Below are 17,356 nucleotides of genomic sequence, written 5' to 3' on the forward strand. Positions count from 1 at the left end.
GGCCGTTAGCGGACCGAGCCGGCCGTTCGCGGTCTCCACAGACAGCCAAAAGTGTGCACGTGACACACGTTTTCTGTCAGACGCTGTCTCCGCTCTCACTTTAGGCAATTTCACAAAAGATCCAAGTTCCCGCTCGCATAAAGTTAGCTGAAGTTAACTTGCTAGATTTCACTGTTTCTCGTTATTTTGTTCTCCCGCTGCGCCCCCCCTGAAGCTCTCTGGCGCCCCCTCCCCCCCGCCCGGGGAGTTCAAATTAGATCGTATAGTAAACCACATTTTTGGGTAGATGTAGCTAAAAAGGAGAAGTCTCTTTTATTGGCGCTATCAATTCTTCTTCCAAGATGAAACGATCTTCATCTGTAGCGGAGAGATCTAAAAGTCAATCAATCAATCAATGTTTATTTATAGCCCAATATCACACATGTTACTTTGTCTCAGTGGACTTCACAGTACGACACCCTCTGTCCTTAGACCCTCTGTCCTTAAACCCTCTGTCCTCAGACCCTCTGTCCTTAGACCCTCTGTCCTCAGACCCTCTGTCCTCAGACCCTCTGTCCTTAGACCCTCTGTCCCTAGACCCTCTGTCCTCAGACCCTCTGTCCTCAGACCCTCTGTCCTCAGACCCTCTGTCCTTAGACCCTCTGTCCTCAGACCCTCTGTCCTTAGACCCTCTGTCCCTAGACCCTCTGTCCTTAGACCCTCTGTCCTTAGACCCTCTGTCCTTAGACCCTCTGTCCTTAGACCCTCTGTCCTTAGACCCTCTGTCCCTAGACCCTCTGTCCTCAGACCCTCTGTCCTCAGACCCTCTGTCCTCAGACCCTCTGTCCTTAGACCCTCTGTCCTCAGACCCTCTGTCCTCAGACCTTAGACCCTCTGTCCTTAGACCCTCTGTCCCTAGACCCTCTGTCCTTAGACCCTCTGTCCTCAGACCCTCTGTTCTTAGACCCTCTGTCCTCAGACCCTCTGTCCTCAGACCCTCTGTCCTTAGACCCTCTGTCCTTAGACCCTCTGTCCTTAGACCCTCACATCGTACAAGGAAACACTTCCAGAGAGAACCCACAGTTTAAGGGAACATGGGAGAAACCTCAGGGAGAGCAGCAGAGGAGGGATCCCTCTCCCAGGACGGACAGACGTGCAATAGATGCCGTGTGTAAATTGAAAAGATAATACATTTGCAACAGGTAGTCCATGTTTGGAAATGCATGTGTGTATAATAGGAAGATGAATCCACGAGGATCTCCATCCAGGACATGGATGCCCAATGATATCGTTTAAAAAGTACACAAATATTATTTATAAATGATCCCGATTAAACGATATTGTCGCTTTACTTGGTGACGCATTACAGAGGTATTGTTTGTAAATATTTGAGAGATTATTCAGAGAAATAAACCCATGAACATTTGTCTTAAGGGCTTAATTATTTCCTTGACAGTTTCCTGGAAAGAGATATGTAATATGTTTGTAAAAATGTGAATATCTAGATAAGAAATACGATAAAAAGTGTCTTTAATTTATTATATTTGCCATAATATATATGTTTGCCTTGCAGTGCACTGACGGGTCTATGTGCTTCCCAGGAAACTTCCAAGGAGTGTCTTTTTATTTATTTTGTTTATTTAAGATGCTCGTGCGTATTTTAATCTGTGAGCATTTAAATAAGAAGATCTCTAATATTTTTCTGTTTGAGCTGAATAAAATATGACTTCTGTTTACTTGTTGTTGTTGACTTTCTATATTTGCTTTACTCAAAGTTATCAACCAGATTTTTTAAAATGAAATACATTAAAAGACTAAACATACCAGACGTTTTCTAGAAGGATAATTGTTTCACATACTCCCTCATGCTCCTATTGGCTAGCGCTCCAATACTTTGTATGTGATAGGCTAAGGGGGCGGGACATATGTAAGCGTTTTGACCAATCACAACAGAGCCGGCCAGCTAACCAATCAGAGCAGACTGGGCTCTGGTTTCAGACAGAGGGTGAAAAGAGGTGCTGCTTTACTTGAGTATTTCCATATTATGCTACTTCATACTTCTACTCCACTACAGTTCAGAGGTACATGGTGTACTTCTACTCCACTACAGTTCAGAGGTACATGGTGTACTTGTACTCCACTGCATGTATTTAATACCTTTAGTTACTTTACAGATGAATGATGTGAAATATAACCAAGTGTTGAATCAGACTTTAGTTCCACCTGGAGTAAATCCACCAGCTACCCTGCAGTCTACAAAGTACTTCAAACTAGCTGCACCTCCACCAGCTACCCTGCAGTCTACAAAGTACTTCAGACTAGCTGCACCTTCACCAGCTACCCTGCAGTCTACAAAGTACTTCAGACTAGCTGCACCTCCACCAGCTACCCTGCAGTCTACAAAGTACTTCAGACAAGCTGCACCTTCACCAGCTACCCTGCAGCCTACAAAGTACTTCAGACTAGCTGCACCTTCACCAGCTACCCTGCAGCCTACAAAGTACTTCATACTAGCTGCACCTCCACCAGCTTTGAGAACACTTTCATGATCAATCATTATAAAACATATCATATATATTATTCTGAAATGGACCAATCTGCACAACGACTACTTTTACTGTCTTTCACTATATTTAGATGAGAATACTTTCTACTTTCACTTGAGGAACATTTTGAATGAGGACTTTTACTGTAACAGAGTATTCCTACACTCTGGTACTTCTGCTTTTACTCAAGTACAAGATCTGAGTACTTCTACTTTTACTCAAGTACAAGATCTGAGTACTTCTACTTTTACTAAGTACAAGATATGAGTTCTTCTACTTTTACTAAGTACAAGATCTGAGTACTTCTACTTTTAGTCAAGTACAATATCTGAGTACTTCTACTTTTACTCAAGTGCAAGATCTGAGTACTTCTACTTTTACTCAAGTACAAGATCTGAGTACTTCTACTTTTACTCAAGCACAAGATCTGAGTACTTCTACTTTTACTCAAGTGCAAGATCTGAGTACTTCTACTTTTACTCAAGTACAAGATCTGAGTACTTCTACTTTTACTCAAGTACAAGACCTGAGTACTTCTACGTTTACTCAAGTACAAGATCTGAGTACTTCTACTTTTAGGAAATCATGAATCCACCTTTTTAGAAAGTGTATACTGCCCTCTTCTGGACAAAGATGGCTCTACACTCACCAAAATGTAATCCATCAGGAAATGTGTTTTATATTCTCTACTTTTTTTTTTTTAGAAAAAAAAATATTCTTATGTAAGAGTTACAGAAAAAATACTTAAAATGTGTAAATGTCCAAAAACGACCAGATTCTGCTCTGTGATTGGTTGATAATAACAAACGTTGTTTTACTTTGAATCCTATATTTCTTTCATAATTGAGCAAATTCTCACCAGTTAAACTATCCCGAATTATCCATTACTTCTCCTTGTTTACAATGAACCCATGCACGCGCAGAAAGAAATCGCAGAATTACTTTTATAGTAAATAAAACGTTAAAATGTGATAATTTTCAAGCAAGTTTTGAAGCCTCTTTTTTTCCTTATGACTTCTGGGCGGATTTACTATTGTTTACTCTCAAAGAAATGTCAAAAATACGATATATCGAGGAAGTGTAAGTCAAAGTGAATCTACAAATAAATGTATCGTGTTTGTAAAGTGAATTATAAGGCTTATAATTACCTTAATTGCCTCCAAGAGTTGTGAGAACATCCACGGCAGCTGCTGTCAATCAACGGTTTAACTACAACACCTGACTTCCGGTTTGGTTGAAGAGCACCCTTTGAGTCATTTTTTGGCTTCTCTAAAAATGTGTATTAACTGATTTTTTAATGGTTAAAAACACGTATTTGATGTTGAATATTTCCTGTTTAATGTGCCATACGTCATGTTGTCATATATTTATTTTAAAACAAATACTAATAAGAATTTATATTATTTGTTCCTGTTTTACAATAGTTATTTATTTATTTAATATATTATTTCATGTATCTTTAATATCAGATTTTTAACTTTAATTCCAATATATTTTATATTTAATTAATTTATTAACTTTATTTTTATTCACATTTTCCCTTTTTTTAAATGTCATTATTTTTATTGCAAATATTATTATTATAGTTTATGCTAATTTATAATGTTCATATAATATTACATTTTGTATTTACTTTAATGTTATTGCAAATGTTTCCTTTTTTAATTTAATTTATTATTATTATTTTTTATTTACTGTAAATATTATTATTGTTTTTTGCAAATTTTTCTTATATTATTTAATTGTTATGTATTTTATTTCTATTACAAAATTAAAACACATTAATGCTACCAAAAGCTGCAGCAAAATTCCAGCACTCAATTACAGGATGCTTTGGTGTACTTCTTGAAATAAACCAAAGCAATAAAGGAATAAAAGTAGATTTTCCATTTGTATAAACATCTTTTATTGGATATTCTGAACTTGGAGGATCTGGATTTTCCCCCACGTCTCCCCTCCCTCAGAAGACTCATAGATTTGGGCTCCAGACCCAAAAGTAAAGACTTTTTTCTGCCTGCTTTTAAAACTAACACTTGGTCCAGTCCACCCAAAAACCATTCACTTCCTACAACGAGACTAAGCAACGGGAGAGTCCACGAACAACCGGTTTTACAACAGAACACATCAGAACCAGTGGACATTCAAAACCTCTCAAAAAAACTCATTCTTTGTGCCTTTAAAGGTCTCCTAGTATACTGTTTTCCATCAGCCTGTCTCTGATTGGCTGAAACACCAAACAGATCATTGCAGCATTACCCATAATCCCCTCTGTTTCAGCCCTGTTTCCAAAGTGCTGATTCTCTGTCTGTTACTTTAGATGAAAGTAAGGAGCCCCTCCCCACGCCCCTCTGAGAGACATTTGGTGGGGGACACATGTTGATGTAGAAGAGACATGAAGAAGAGGGGACACATGTTGATGTAGAAGAGACATGGAGAAGAGGGGACACATGTTGATGTAGAAGAGACATGAAGAAGAGGGGACACATGTTGATGTAGAAGAGACATGGAGAAGAGGGGACACATGTTGATGTAGAAGAGACATGAAGAAGAGGGGACACATGTTGATGTAGAAGAGACATGAAGAAGAGGGGACACATGTTGATGTAGAAGAGACATGAAGAAGAGGGGACACATGTTGATGTAGAAGAGACATGAAGAAGAGGGGACACATGTTGATGTAGAAGAGACATGGAGAAGAGGGGACACATGTTGATGTAGAAGAGACATGGAGAAGAGGGGACACATGTTGATGTAGAAGAGACATGAAGAAGAGGGGACACATGTTGATGTAGAAGAGACATGGAGAAGAGGGGACACATGTTGATGTAGAAGAGACATGGAGAAGAGGGGACACATGTTGATGTAGAAGAGACATGGAGAAGAGGGGACACATGTTGATGTAGAAGAGACATGAAGAAGAGGGGACACATGTTGATGTAGAAGAGACACGGAGAAGAGGGGACACATGTTGATGTAGAGGAGACATGAAGAAGTGGGGACACATGTTGATGTAGAAGAGACATGAAGAAGAGGGGACACATGTTGATGTAGAAGAGACATGAAGAAGAGGGGACACATGTTGATGTAGAAGAGACATGAAGAAGAGGGGACACATGTTGATGTAGAAGAGACATGAAGAAGAGGGGACACATGTTGATGTAGAAGAGACATGAAGAAGAGGGGACACATGTTGATGTGGAAGAGAGACATGGAGAAGAGGGGACACATGTTGATGTAGAAGAGACATGGAGAAGAGGGGACACATGTTGATGTAGAAGAGACATTAAGAAGAGGGGACACATGTTGATGTAGAAGAGACATGGAGAAGAGGGGACACATGTTGATGTAGAAGAGACATGAAGAAGAGGGGACACATGTTGATGTAGAAGAGACATGAAGAAGAGGGGACACATGTTGATGAAGAAGAGACATGAAGAAGAGGGGACACATGTTGATGTAGAAGAGACACGGAGAAGAGGGGACACATGTTGATGTAGAGGAGACATGAAGAAGAGGGGACACATGTTGATGTAGAAGAGACATTAAGAAGAGGGGACACATGTTGATGTAGAAGAGACATGAAGAAGAGGGGACACATGTTGATGAAAGAAGAGACATGAAGAAGAGGGGACACATGTTGATGTAGAAGAGACACGGAGAAGAGGGGACACATGTTGATGTAGAGGAGACATGAAGAAGAGGGGACACATGTTGATGTAGAAGAGACATGAAGAAGAGGGGACACATGTTGATGTAGAAGAGACATGGAGATGTGGGGAATATAGAAGTATTTTTTAATGGTTTTACGCTAAACTAATGTTCCACCGTTCATGATTCCTAATGCACTTCGTAAATGCCTATATATCAAGTGGTTTTTAAATCATATTTAAAGTTGAGAAATTATTCAGTAAAATCTCAACATTTCAGTTTTAATGTCACATATCTTCCCAAAGGGACAAAATGGTCCAAGCTTTCTTATTGTCTCATGTCATTTAGGAGACACTTATTTCTTTTGGCATTTACTTCCAAATCTTATTTCAGTTCTTCTGAAAGGCACTCGCTGGTGGGAGAAAGAAGAGATAGAGAGGTCTATTTTAAGAGATATCAGATTTATTATATTTAACATTAAAGGGGCCACACTCTTTAAAGAGTCCTCTCCTGCTGATGTTCAGGTGTATATCAGCATGTAGTGTCTCTACTTTAAAGAGTCCTCTCCTGCTGATGTTCAGGTGTATATCAGTATGTAGTGTCTCTACTTTAAAGAGTCCTCTCCTGCTGATGTTCAGGTGTATATCAGTATGTAGTGTATCTACTTTAAAGAGTCCTCTCCTGCTGATGTTCAGGTGTATATCAGTATGTAGTGTCTCTACTTTAAAGAGTCCTCTCCTGCTGATGTTCAGGTGTATATCAGTATGTAGTGTCTCTACTTTAAAGAGTCCTCTCCTGCTGATGTTCAGGTGTATATCAGTATGTAGTGTCTCTACTTTAAAGAGTCCTCTCCTGCTGATGTTCAGGTGTATATCAGTATGTAGTGTCTCTACTTTAAAGAGTCCTCTCCTGCTGATGTTCAGGTGTATATCAGTGTGTAGTGTCTCTACTTTAAAGAGTCCTCTCCTGCTGATGTTCAGGTGTATATCAGTATGTAGTGTCTCTACTTTAAAGAGTCCTCTCCTGCTGATGTTCAGGTGTATATCAGTATGTAGTGTCTCTACTTTAAAGAGTCCTCTCCTGCTGATGTTCAGGTGTATATCAGTATGTAGTGTCTCTACTTTAAAGAGTCCTCTCCTGCTGATGTTCAGGTGTATATCAGTATGTAGTGTCTCTACTTTAAAGAGTCCTCTCCTGCTGATGTCCAGGTGTATATCAGTATGTAGTGTCTCTACTTTAAAGAGTCCTCTCCAGCTGATGTTCAGGTGTATATCAGTATGTAGTGTCTCTACTTTAAAGAGTCCTCTCCTGCTGATGTTCAGGTGTATATCAGTATGTAGTGTCTCTACTTTAAAGAGTCCTCTCCTGCTGATGTGCAGGTGTATATCAGTATGTAGTGTCTCTACTTTAAAGAGTTCTCTCCTGCTGATGTTCAGGTGTATATCAGTATGTGGGCTGGAATCAGAAGGGTAGACACGTGGGCTGGAATCAGAAGGCAAAGAATAATGATCAATGTATTATTATCTTTAAGGTGAGGATGATGAATGTGTCGTTTAGGACAGTGTTTTTCAAAGTGGGGGCCCCGACCCCCCGGGGGGCCGCCAGGGGGGTCACACAACGTTTGAGGGAAACGGGATTTTTTTTTTTTTTAAAGTTTAATTATTATTATTTTTTTTTTATAGATGTTATTAATAACTCTATATTTATCAATCTGTGTCCTTTGATGCCAATCTTTTAATATTTTTGGTTTTTGAATCACACGACCGCCCTTCAAGCCAATCAGAATTTTGTTGAGGAAATATTATTTTATTTTATTATATTCTTTATATAATATTTTATTATATTCTGGAAGGTAGGACCACATGAAGAGACATGTTCCAAGTTTTAGATGAGTACATCATCTCAAACGGACTTGACTGGTCTCGTTGTGTGGGTGTGTGTTCAGATGGGGCAGCGGGGCTATGACAGGCAAAGAAAGCGGAGTGACAGCTTCGATCAGGCAGAAGGCCCCACATGTAGTGGCAACGCACTGCATGCTCCATCGGGAGGCACTTGTACACATCATGTAAAAAAGAAATTGCAACAGGGGGGTCCCTGCCAGAGGATGGGGTCCTTGGCATGGCAACGTTTGGGAACCCCTGGTTTAGGAGATTAAACCTCACGATGACACATTGCAGGACACTAATATGCAGACATGTGGTTTCATTTGTATTTTAATGTAAGCTGTAAGGGAGACTTAAAATGCATCAAATCAAACAAAGAAATACACACACATACTGAGAAGTATTTCCTTTATGGTTTGGTTTCTTTGTGTGTGTGTGTGTGTGTGTGTGTGTTGGATGTCGTCAGATTGTTGTTTCAGCGTGTTTTGAGTGGACGTACCTTTTGTTGTTTCTCATATTGCAGTTTTAAGAACACTTGCAAGCACGGCGGACGAAAAGGCCATACAATAACTGGATTTAATACATTGAACACCTCACATTTTGATTTATTCGACACCTTTTTGAAGGATGCATGGACACCCTGCCTTCAGAAGACACTTCATCTCCTCACGTGTGCGCAGAAACGAAAAGCAGCATTATATATATGAAGGGCAATCAGAGGTGAAACTACAAAGATTATAAAAACAAATCAAAGTAAAAGCAAGCATGATTAGGCAGACAAGTAAAACAAGCAAACCGGTGAGGATACACATGTTGAACACACACTCACACACTCTTGCACATGGATATGGACCACCCTGATTAACACTTTGCAAAATAAAGCAATTAAGTGGCTTTGTATCAGTCCATTAAAAAGATCCTTCTCACACATGGAAAGCCTGCATACAGAGAATAACACGAACGAATAATCTGCGTGGTGTCCTCACATGATCTGATATGAAAAACAACATTTGGGTATGATTAAAAAATGTTAAAATTATGTGGTTTTTTTGGACATCGTACCCTGATTTCACTCTCCTCAACCAAGAGCCCTGATTGGCCAGTGGTGTGTACCGTAGTGGGTTTCCATTGGTCGATTAAATAAAACGATGAAACGATTTTCTTTCACTGACAAAACATCCGATTTCTCTCGTTGCCGTTTAGTGGAAACAAAAAATGTTGACCTCAAATCCACAGTTCTGTGATCGTACTTCCACAAAGAAAAAAAAAAGGGCTGCGTCGTATATAAAGAAAATATTTGGTAATGTCTTTTTATGTAAATTCTTCATCCTAAAAGTGGCACTTCTTTAGTCCTTGAATGGTAAAATAAATGGTGTGGTGCAGAGAAGCAAAAGGGACCGACTATCACACCGAATTAAAAAAATAACCCTTTGATTTCACACGTTTTAAAATGGCCTTCTTGGTGTCGTCTCTCCGGAAGTGTTCCCACCACTCTTCTCTCTCGTAAATTGTCCAAAAATCTTCGTTCATTCATAACATCTCCCCCCGTCACTCCTTATATGGCCATCAGCTTCCTGTGGCTCCTCCCACTTCAGTCCTTATTATGGTCAAAACATTCCTTAGAGTCCGTGAGCTCGTCCGCCTTTTAGGTCCATTCCCGGGGAAAACAACTTCCTGTGTGTTCTAGTATCCGACCTTCACTGAGGTCAAAGGTCAAAGGTCAGTGACTTTGTTCTCCAGCGCGGCGGCGATCTGTTGGAGGCGGAGCGTCAGCTGCTTATTCTGGGCCGCCGGGTCCTCGTCCAGAGACTTGATGATCTGGAAAAGACGACAACATGACGTTTGGGTAAAGAGTCACGGCTTAACAGGATTACACTGAAGAGACAAGCATTCTACAAAGTGTGCCACGGTGACGCGTCCTAAACACGGAAGTAAAGTCCTTCCGGTTCCTTCGACAAAAACGCAATCTCTCCGTAGGGTTTTGGAAAATAGCTGGAAATCAGGTCTGTGGTTGAGACGCATTGAAGAGACGGATCACGTTTTGTTCAGCGGATAATCTCCACATGTCTACCCTACTTTTCTAATCATAAATCTAATCGCCAGAAGCTAAATGCTAACGTTATGCTATCAAGGAGCTACAGCAGGGTCGCTGCTTCAAAGTTGAGCAATGTTCAACTTTTTACGCCTCGGCAGAAGCGTCAGCCAATCGAATCGTATGCCAGTACGAGCTCTAGCCAATCAAACCGCTGCTTGTGTGTCAGGGGCGGGGATTCATGTGATTGGTTGTTGGTCGAGTTTCAGACACGCCCACCGGCAAGCTTCAACGCACGCCGCTGTGTGGACGGGCCGTCACAGCCATCGTTTTTCAGACACGTCAACTCTTCAGAAATCATAGTGCGGTCACTGCTGATGGATTTAATGAACAAAACGTGATGATAAACCCAAGGGAGAAGTTGCTTTGCGTTTTTGTCGAAGGAACCGGAAGTGCTAAAATGCTAACTTACTTCCGGGTTTTAGGACGCGTCACTGAGGCCTTCATTTGATTGATTTGTTAATATGACAGAAAATATCAAATGTAAGATTTGTACTGTCCACACAGCAGCTGTCTGACAGCTTGGGGATTTTTTGCGAGCAACGCGACCAACAACCAATCACATGAATGTCCCGCCCCCGACATACAAAGCAAAAACCCCGGGGATTTTATGCGAGCAATATATATATATATAAACTCCCCAAACAGGCGAAACCCCACCAGCTTCCCCCCCTGTCTCTGCCACCTCCCTCCATGCTGGTTCCTCCGGTTTGTATCCCGGTAATAGTTCTGGTCGTAAAGAACCGGGTGATTTGCTACCGTAATTTCTCGTTTGGAATATGAGGAAATGAACTGCGGTCTGGCTCTCCCTGCTTACACGCGGTCTGATTGGCTAGCGCTTCTACTGTCAGATTTGCATAAACGTGTTTGATTGGCTGGTGCTTCCAGCTCAGCTTCAAAAGTTGAACATTGCTCAACTTTTGAATCCTGGAAATCTCCGCTTCGCTCCCCCACAATGCAGTTCGGCGAAAAGCGAGGCAAAGTGACGTCATCCCCATTCAAAGTCAACGGGCAGAGAAGCGGTGGAAGATTCTTCTAAAGCTGCTGTGTGGACGGGCCGTTAAAGTGACAGTTACATTTTCATCCTTTTTTCCCCCCAAGATTAATTCATTTTTTTTCAGAAACTTGACTTTTTCCAATTTTTTTATTTAGTTTCCGATTTCTTTCAAATTTTCCAGAATTTTGACTTTTATTCTCAATTTATCGACTTTTTACAAATTATGATTTTTTTCCAGAAATTTTACTTTTTTTCAACGTTTCTTAATTTTTGACTTTTTTCAGATTTAGATTTTTTTTCTCAGAATTTCTTCAAATTATTCAGATTTTTTAATATTTTCTCAGATTTTTGACTTGATTTTTTTTTAATTTAAACCTGTTTTTATCCACGTATTGACTTTTCTCAAAACGTTGACTTGAAAACCACCATCTTCCTATTTGACAGAAAGCCGTTTCTCACCACATCGTAGTACTTGCTGGCGTACTGGTACAGCTGATGTAAGGCCAACTCGGTGTTCAGCTCGTGTGTGTGTTGCTGCAAAGCAAAGGTTCAAACGTGTTAAAAAATAACAAATCACCTAAAACAGACATTTCCCATGTTCTGTTATTAAAATGAGTTTCTTTACATACCCTGGAAACCTCAGCAAGGTGTGTGTTCATGTCCTGATCGCTGATAGGGACCATCTCTCTGATGCCCTTGTAGTAACTAGAGAGAACACACATTACAGGGACATTACATTGACTTACATGCATTTCCTGGAGACTTATCCTAACCTTAACCAACACATGCCTAATCCTAACCAAGTCTTCACCCTAACATTATGGGGACCTCCATTTTGTCCCCATAAGGGAGGCGAGTCCCCACACGTGAGTGCGTAAACAGATTTAGGTCCCCACAAGTATAGTAATGCTAGGACACACACACACACACACACAAAAAATAAAAAAAGGGCTTTGATTCTGCTTAATAATGTTAATTTTAAACGAGAGAATTTGATGTTCATTTCTGTTTTTTAACACTTTAAACTACTGGGGGGGAAAAGATATTTAATAATAACAATGTTCTTTTTTGTAAGTTGATATGTTAAGCTTTAACTGGTCCACATGTATCCACGCTGCTGTGCACTAATATATAAACACACATCTGTCCTGTGTATTTAATAGAACACACTCACTCGTCCACCATCTTCTTGTATGTGGAAATCTCTTTTGCGTAGAGAAGCTTGTTGCTAGGAGACTCCTGCAGGAAAAACAAGAGGGGAATATCTTTAGTTATTGCAAATATCGTCTCTTAGAATGATATGAAACACAAAATGAGAAGCAAACAAGACGCTCTTCGTGCAGGATTTATGGATAGTTTGTTAAACATTTATTAATTAGGTTGTGAACTTTTATAAGACACGAGATAAACAGGGCGACTGTGGCCGGTTGCTTGCCAAATAGTGAGCCCACATGTATCTGTACTGCTTATTACTAGAGGTAGTAACTCGTTAATAAATGGTGGTTTGTTTCACACTTTCCAATAAGGCTCCCTTTTGGCAGCTATACATGTTAGTAACTCGTAAATAAGAGATGACAAGAAACATCAAGATGGTGAACAACAGATACCAAGGATGCTGGCTGATGAAGAAGACGAAGTAAGCTAATGGCGCATTTCCACTGCAGCGCGTAGTAGCATGGTTTAAGCATGACGCGTAGTTCCGGCTAGCGGGTACTTTTTCACAGTCTGGCTCTCCAAAATCGAGGTTCTTCCCGGGCCAACAACCGGGCTGAGTATGCTAAACTAGTGATGTGAGTGGCTACAACTACAACAAGATGAACATATTGTACCGTGATTTAATTGTAATACACGTTTCAAAATGATGCCGAAGTAACAACACACTGATACCGGTTAGTAACAACCATGAATTAATGCTTTGACGAGTCTGCAGACAGACGGCAGAGAAACACCTTTTAAAATGCGTGTTTTCTAAATGTAGCTTGGCTAAGCTAACGTTGTATATGCTCCGACCGTCCACGCTCACAACAACGGCCTACAGACATAAATAAAGCAGCGACTGTATTCTCCATGACACAGGCAGTCTGTGGTTTGTACTTGTTTCACTTCTGTCTAGTTTCTGATCAGATATGAGGAGCTGTGAGCTCTGAGGGCTAACGGCTAACGGCTGTGTTGGTTTTGTGGTTCTCATTGAAGATGACGTCACGGCTCCGCCTACACTGCGTTACTATAGTTACTGCCCCAGCTACTACACTGTAATGGAAGCGCAGCATAAAGTGAGCCGGGCCTAACTAGGCCTAACCATGCCGTGCTAAGCCGTGCGAGGCCCTGCAGTGGAAAAGCACCATTAGTAGCCAATATACGTTTTAGTCATCTTGCCAAATAGTGAGCCGGTGTTGATGATCGATGTTAGAACTGGTTTATAAACGGTTCTTAAAGATTAATAAAGTATTTACAACCTAATTATGAATCCGTTATGAGGGTAGTCTTATTGTAAAGTGGTACTGCGGTTTGTCTTCAGATGTTTTCACAATTTTGACTTTTTCAGATTTGAGTCTTTTTTCAAATGTTTGAATTTTCTTCAGATTTCTCACTTTAACAGAAATACTTTACGATAAAGGGATGTATGTTACAAAAGACCTACGATATATAGGATGTATGTTACAAAAGACCTACGATATATAGGATGTATGTTAAAAAAGACCTACGATATATAGGATGTATGTTACAAAAGACCTACGAGTTTTCTCAAGCAGTAGGTTAATGATTTGTTTCTTTGCTCTGACTCTGCTGGTGCCGGAGATACAAGGATGATTTCTACTATATTCTATTTGATCTGTATTTACTTGCACTGTTGTATCTGTGTTATTGTGTTGCACGGTAGGAGGAGGAGCCTGTGACCTCAGATCTTCCATGAGATATCCACACCGTAGCTATGGATGTACACGTGACAATAAAAGCCCTGAATCCTTGAACGTTTCTCTCGTAGTTAAATGTAATGTTTTTCTGCACTCACTCTGCTGAGCTTGTGCTCCGTCTTGGTGCAGGCGTCCATGAATGTCTGAGCGACGACGTGCAGCGACGCGTCCACGACCTCCGTCACGTGAACGTCTACGATGAACTGAGGGTTCCTCAGGATGTTCACCCAGAACCGCAGGGGCAAGCTGGGGAGACAAAGACCCCGTCAGAACCAATCACACACTCTTAGGTTTCTTTATTTATTATTTTATTAGAATTAAGAAAAAATATATAGTAGTCAGAATTCTGAGCATTTTTTTTTTAATACAGTGAGAGAAACAATCATATTTATTTGAAAGTGTTTGCTAACAGAGGTTGCATTTGGTATTAATGATACAAATAAATACATATATTTTACATACACTCAATTTATGCACATTCATTTGACCATGATTACATTTTTATTTTATCTTTTATCTAGCACTTTTCAGTCAAAAGTAAGACTATCAAATAGATTGAATGATTCCTGTACTGTCCAACCTTAATGCATCGGTTAACTTGAATACAACAGGATCAGTGTTTCTCAAAGCTTCTCATACCAAGGACCACCTAACTCCACAAATATCCAAAATCACATCGTTTTTCTAGAACAGATTACAAATCGCCTGAAAATGGTACAAACAAGTGGCAACATGTGTGACGAAGGTGTTGCGCTGGGCTATATCATGCAATCGAAAGTGAAACTTAACCTCGATCCATTGCGGAGATATTCCCGCGAGAGTGCGGAAAACTTACATTTATTTATTTATTTCAAATGTGAAATGTTACCAATATACTCACGGACCACAAGGGGGCGCTCACGGACCTCCAGTGATCCGCGGACCACACTTTGAGAAGCACTGAACTAGAATATAGACAAGTACCAGGTATACAACTTGTGGTACTTGTACACACACTACTCATCTTGTATAAAACATGTGGTACTTGTAAGATAAGATAAGAAGTACTTTATTGATCCCAATTTGGGAAATGTTAAAGACATGGCATCGTACAGTACAAAGTAAAGACTAGAAATAATCCAAATGTACACACACTACTCGTCTTGTGTAATACTTGTTGTACTTGTACACACACTACTCTTCTTGTGTAATACTTGTTGTACTTGTACACACACTACTCTTCTTGTGTAATACTTGTTGTACTTGTACACACACTACTCGTCTTGTGTAATACTTGTTGTACTTGTACACACACTACTCGTCTTGTGTAATACTTGTTGTACTTGTACACACACTACTCTTCTTGTATAATACTTGTTGTACTTCTACACACACTACTCTTCTTGTGTAATACTTGTTGTACTTGTACACACACTACTCTTCTTGTATAATACTTGTTGTACTTGTACACACACTACTCTTCTTGTATAATACTTGTTGTACTTGTACACACACTACTCTTCTTGTATAATACTTGTTGTACTTGTACACACAGTACTCGTTGTGTACCTGTTGGTCTTCCAGATGTGCAGTGTCTCCTCGTCCACGTTGTCGTGTCGCTCCGCCTGCTCGTCCAGGAAGTCGAAGAAGTATTTAACGGCCGGAGGAACTACGGTCCCTGAACACAACACGCTGCGGAAGAAGTCGTCCACAAACTGCTGCAGAGTGCCCTGAGAAACACACACACACACACACACACACACACACACACACACACACACACACACACACACACACACACACACACACACACACACACACACACACACACACACACACACACACACACACACACACACACACACACACACACACACACACACACACACACACACACACACACACACACACACACACACACACACACACACACACACACACACACACACACACACACACACACACACACAGCAGGTCACATACAGACATATATATACGAAGGGCCGCTCAGTGGAGGCGAGGCACGTCCTCATGAGAGAAGTTATGAGTTAAATCAATGAAACGTGGGTAAATGATCGTTGATGCTTGAATACGCTTTAAGGGCGTACCAACACGTGACCGCCGTGTAGTGTGTGTGTGCATACCTATGGAATGTTGCAGTGAAGGTGTGTCAGTGCCTCACCTTGACGGACAGCAGTCTGGTGAGGTAGATCTCGGTGATGGCCTTCGTCATGGACTTGTCTTTCATGCTTCCTCTCTTCGACTTCCCCTCGTCCATTTCATCCGCCGGGCGCACCAGGTGGAAGGTGTGGTCGTCCTCCAGCAGGGCGTTCTCTGAAAGGGAGCAGAGGTCGTGATACCCCGCCCAGAGGTCAGGAGACACGCAGGACGCACAACTAACACACATTCAGGTCGGGACACACAACTAACACACATTCAGGTCGGGACACACAACTAACACACATTCAGTTCAGGACACACAACTAACACACATTCAGGTCGGGACACACAACTAACACACATTCAGTTCAGGACACACAACTAACACACATTCAGTTCAGGACACACAACTAACACACATTCAGGTCGGGACACACAACTAACACACATTCAGGTCGGGACACACAACTAACACACACTCAGTTCAGGACACACAACTAACACACATTCAGGTCGGGACACACAACTAACACACATTCAGGTCGGTATTAGTATTAATATAAAGAGTCAAGGGAGTTAGTGTGTGTGTGTGTGTGTGTGTGTGTGTGTGTGTGTGTGTGTGTGTGTGTGTGTGTGTGTGTGTGTGTGTGTGTGTGTGTGTGTGCATGTATGTGTGCATGTGTTGTGTGTTTGAGTGTGTGTGAACATGTATGTGTATGTGTGTTTGAGTGTGTGTGTGTGTGTGTGTGTGTGTGTGTTTGTGTGTTTGTGTCAGTGTGTTTGAGTGTGCGAGTCTGGATGTAATAGGACATTTCCTCCATTGTCTCCTAACTCTTCAATTTTGTTGTCCTTTGTATGTGTGTGTGTGTGTGTGTGTGTGTGTTTGAGTGTGTGTGTGTGCGCATGTATGTGTGTGTGTGTGTGTGTGTGAGTGTGTGAGTGTGTGTGTGTGTGTGCGCGCATGTATGTGTGTGTGTGTGAGTGTGTGTGTTGAGTGTGTGTGTGTGGTGTGTGTGTGTGTGTGCGCGCATGTATGTGTGTGGTGTGTGAGTGTGTGAGTGTGGTGTGTGTGTGTGTGTGTGTGCGCATGTATGTGTTGTGTGTGTGTGAGTGGAGTGAGTGTGTGTGTGTGTGTTGAGTTGTGTGTGTTTGAGTGT

At 41.0% G+C, this 17,356-nt stretch overlaps 1 protein-coding gene across 1 annotated transcript in view; it reads right to left on the bottom strand.

Annotated features, from left to right (window-relative positions):
• Window positions 1-8,368: 8,368 nt before the first annotated feature.
• The window catches only part of plxnb2a.1 (plexin b2a, tandem duplicate 1), a 185,717-nt gene continuing 176,729 nt past the window's right edge, over window positions 8,369-17,356 (bottom strand). Inside the window, 7 exon segments of the mRNA XM_034112386.2 lie at window positions 8,369-9,874; window positions 11,605-11,679; window positions 11,775-11,850; window positions 12,320-12,384; window positions 14,159-14,306; window positions 15,609-15,769; window positions 16,222-16,373. Of these exon segments, the coding sequence (XP_033968277.1) occupies window positions 9,770-9,874; window positions 11,605-11,679; window positions 11,775-11,850; window positions 12,320-12,384; window positions 14,159-14,306; window positions 15,609-15,769; window positions 16,222-16,373 (782 nt within the window). The 3' untranslated portion in view covers window positions 8,369-9,769.

This window comes from Pseudochaenichthys georgianus, chromosome 23 (genome assembly GCF_902827115.2).
Source record: "Pseudochaenichthys georgianus chromosome 23, fPseGeo1.2, whole genome shotgun sequence".
NCBI classification, from domain to species: Eukaryota; Metazoa; Chordata; class Actinopteri; order Perciformes; family Channichthyidae; genus Pseudochaenichthys; species Pseudochaenichthys georgianus.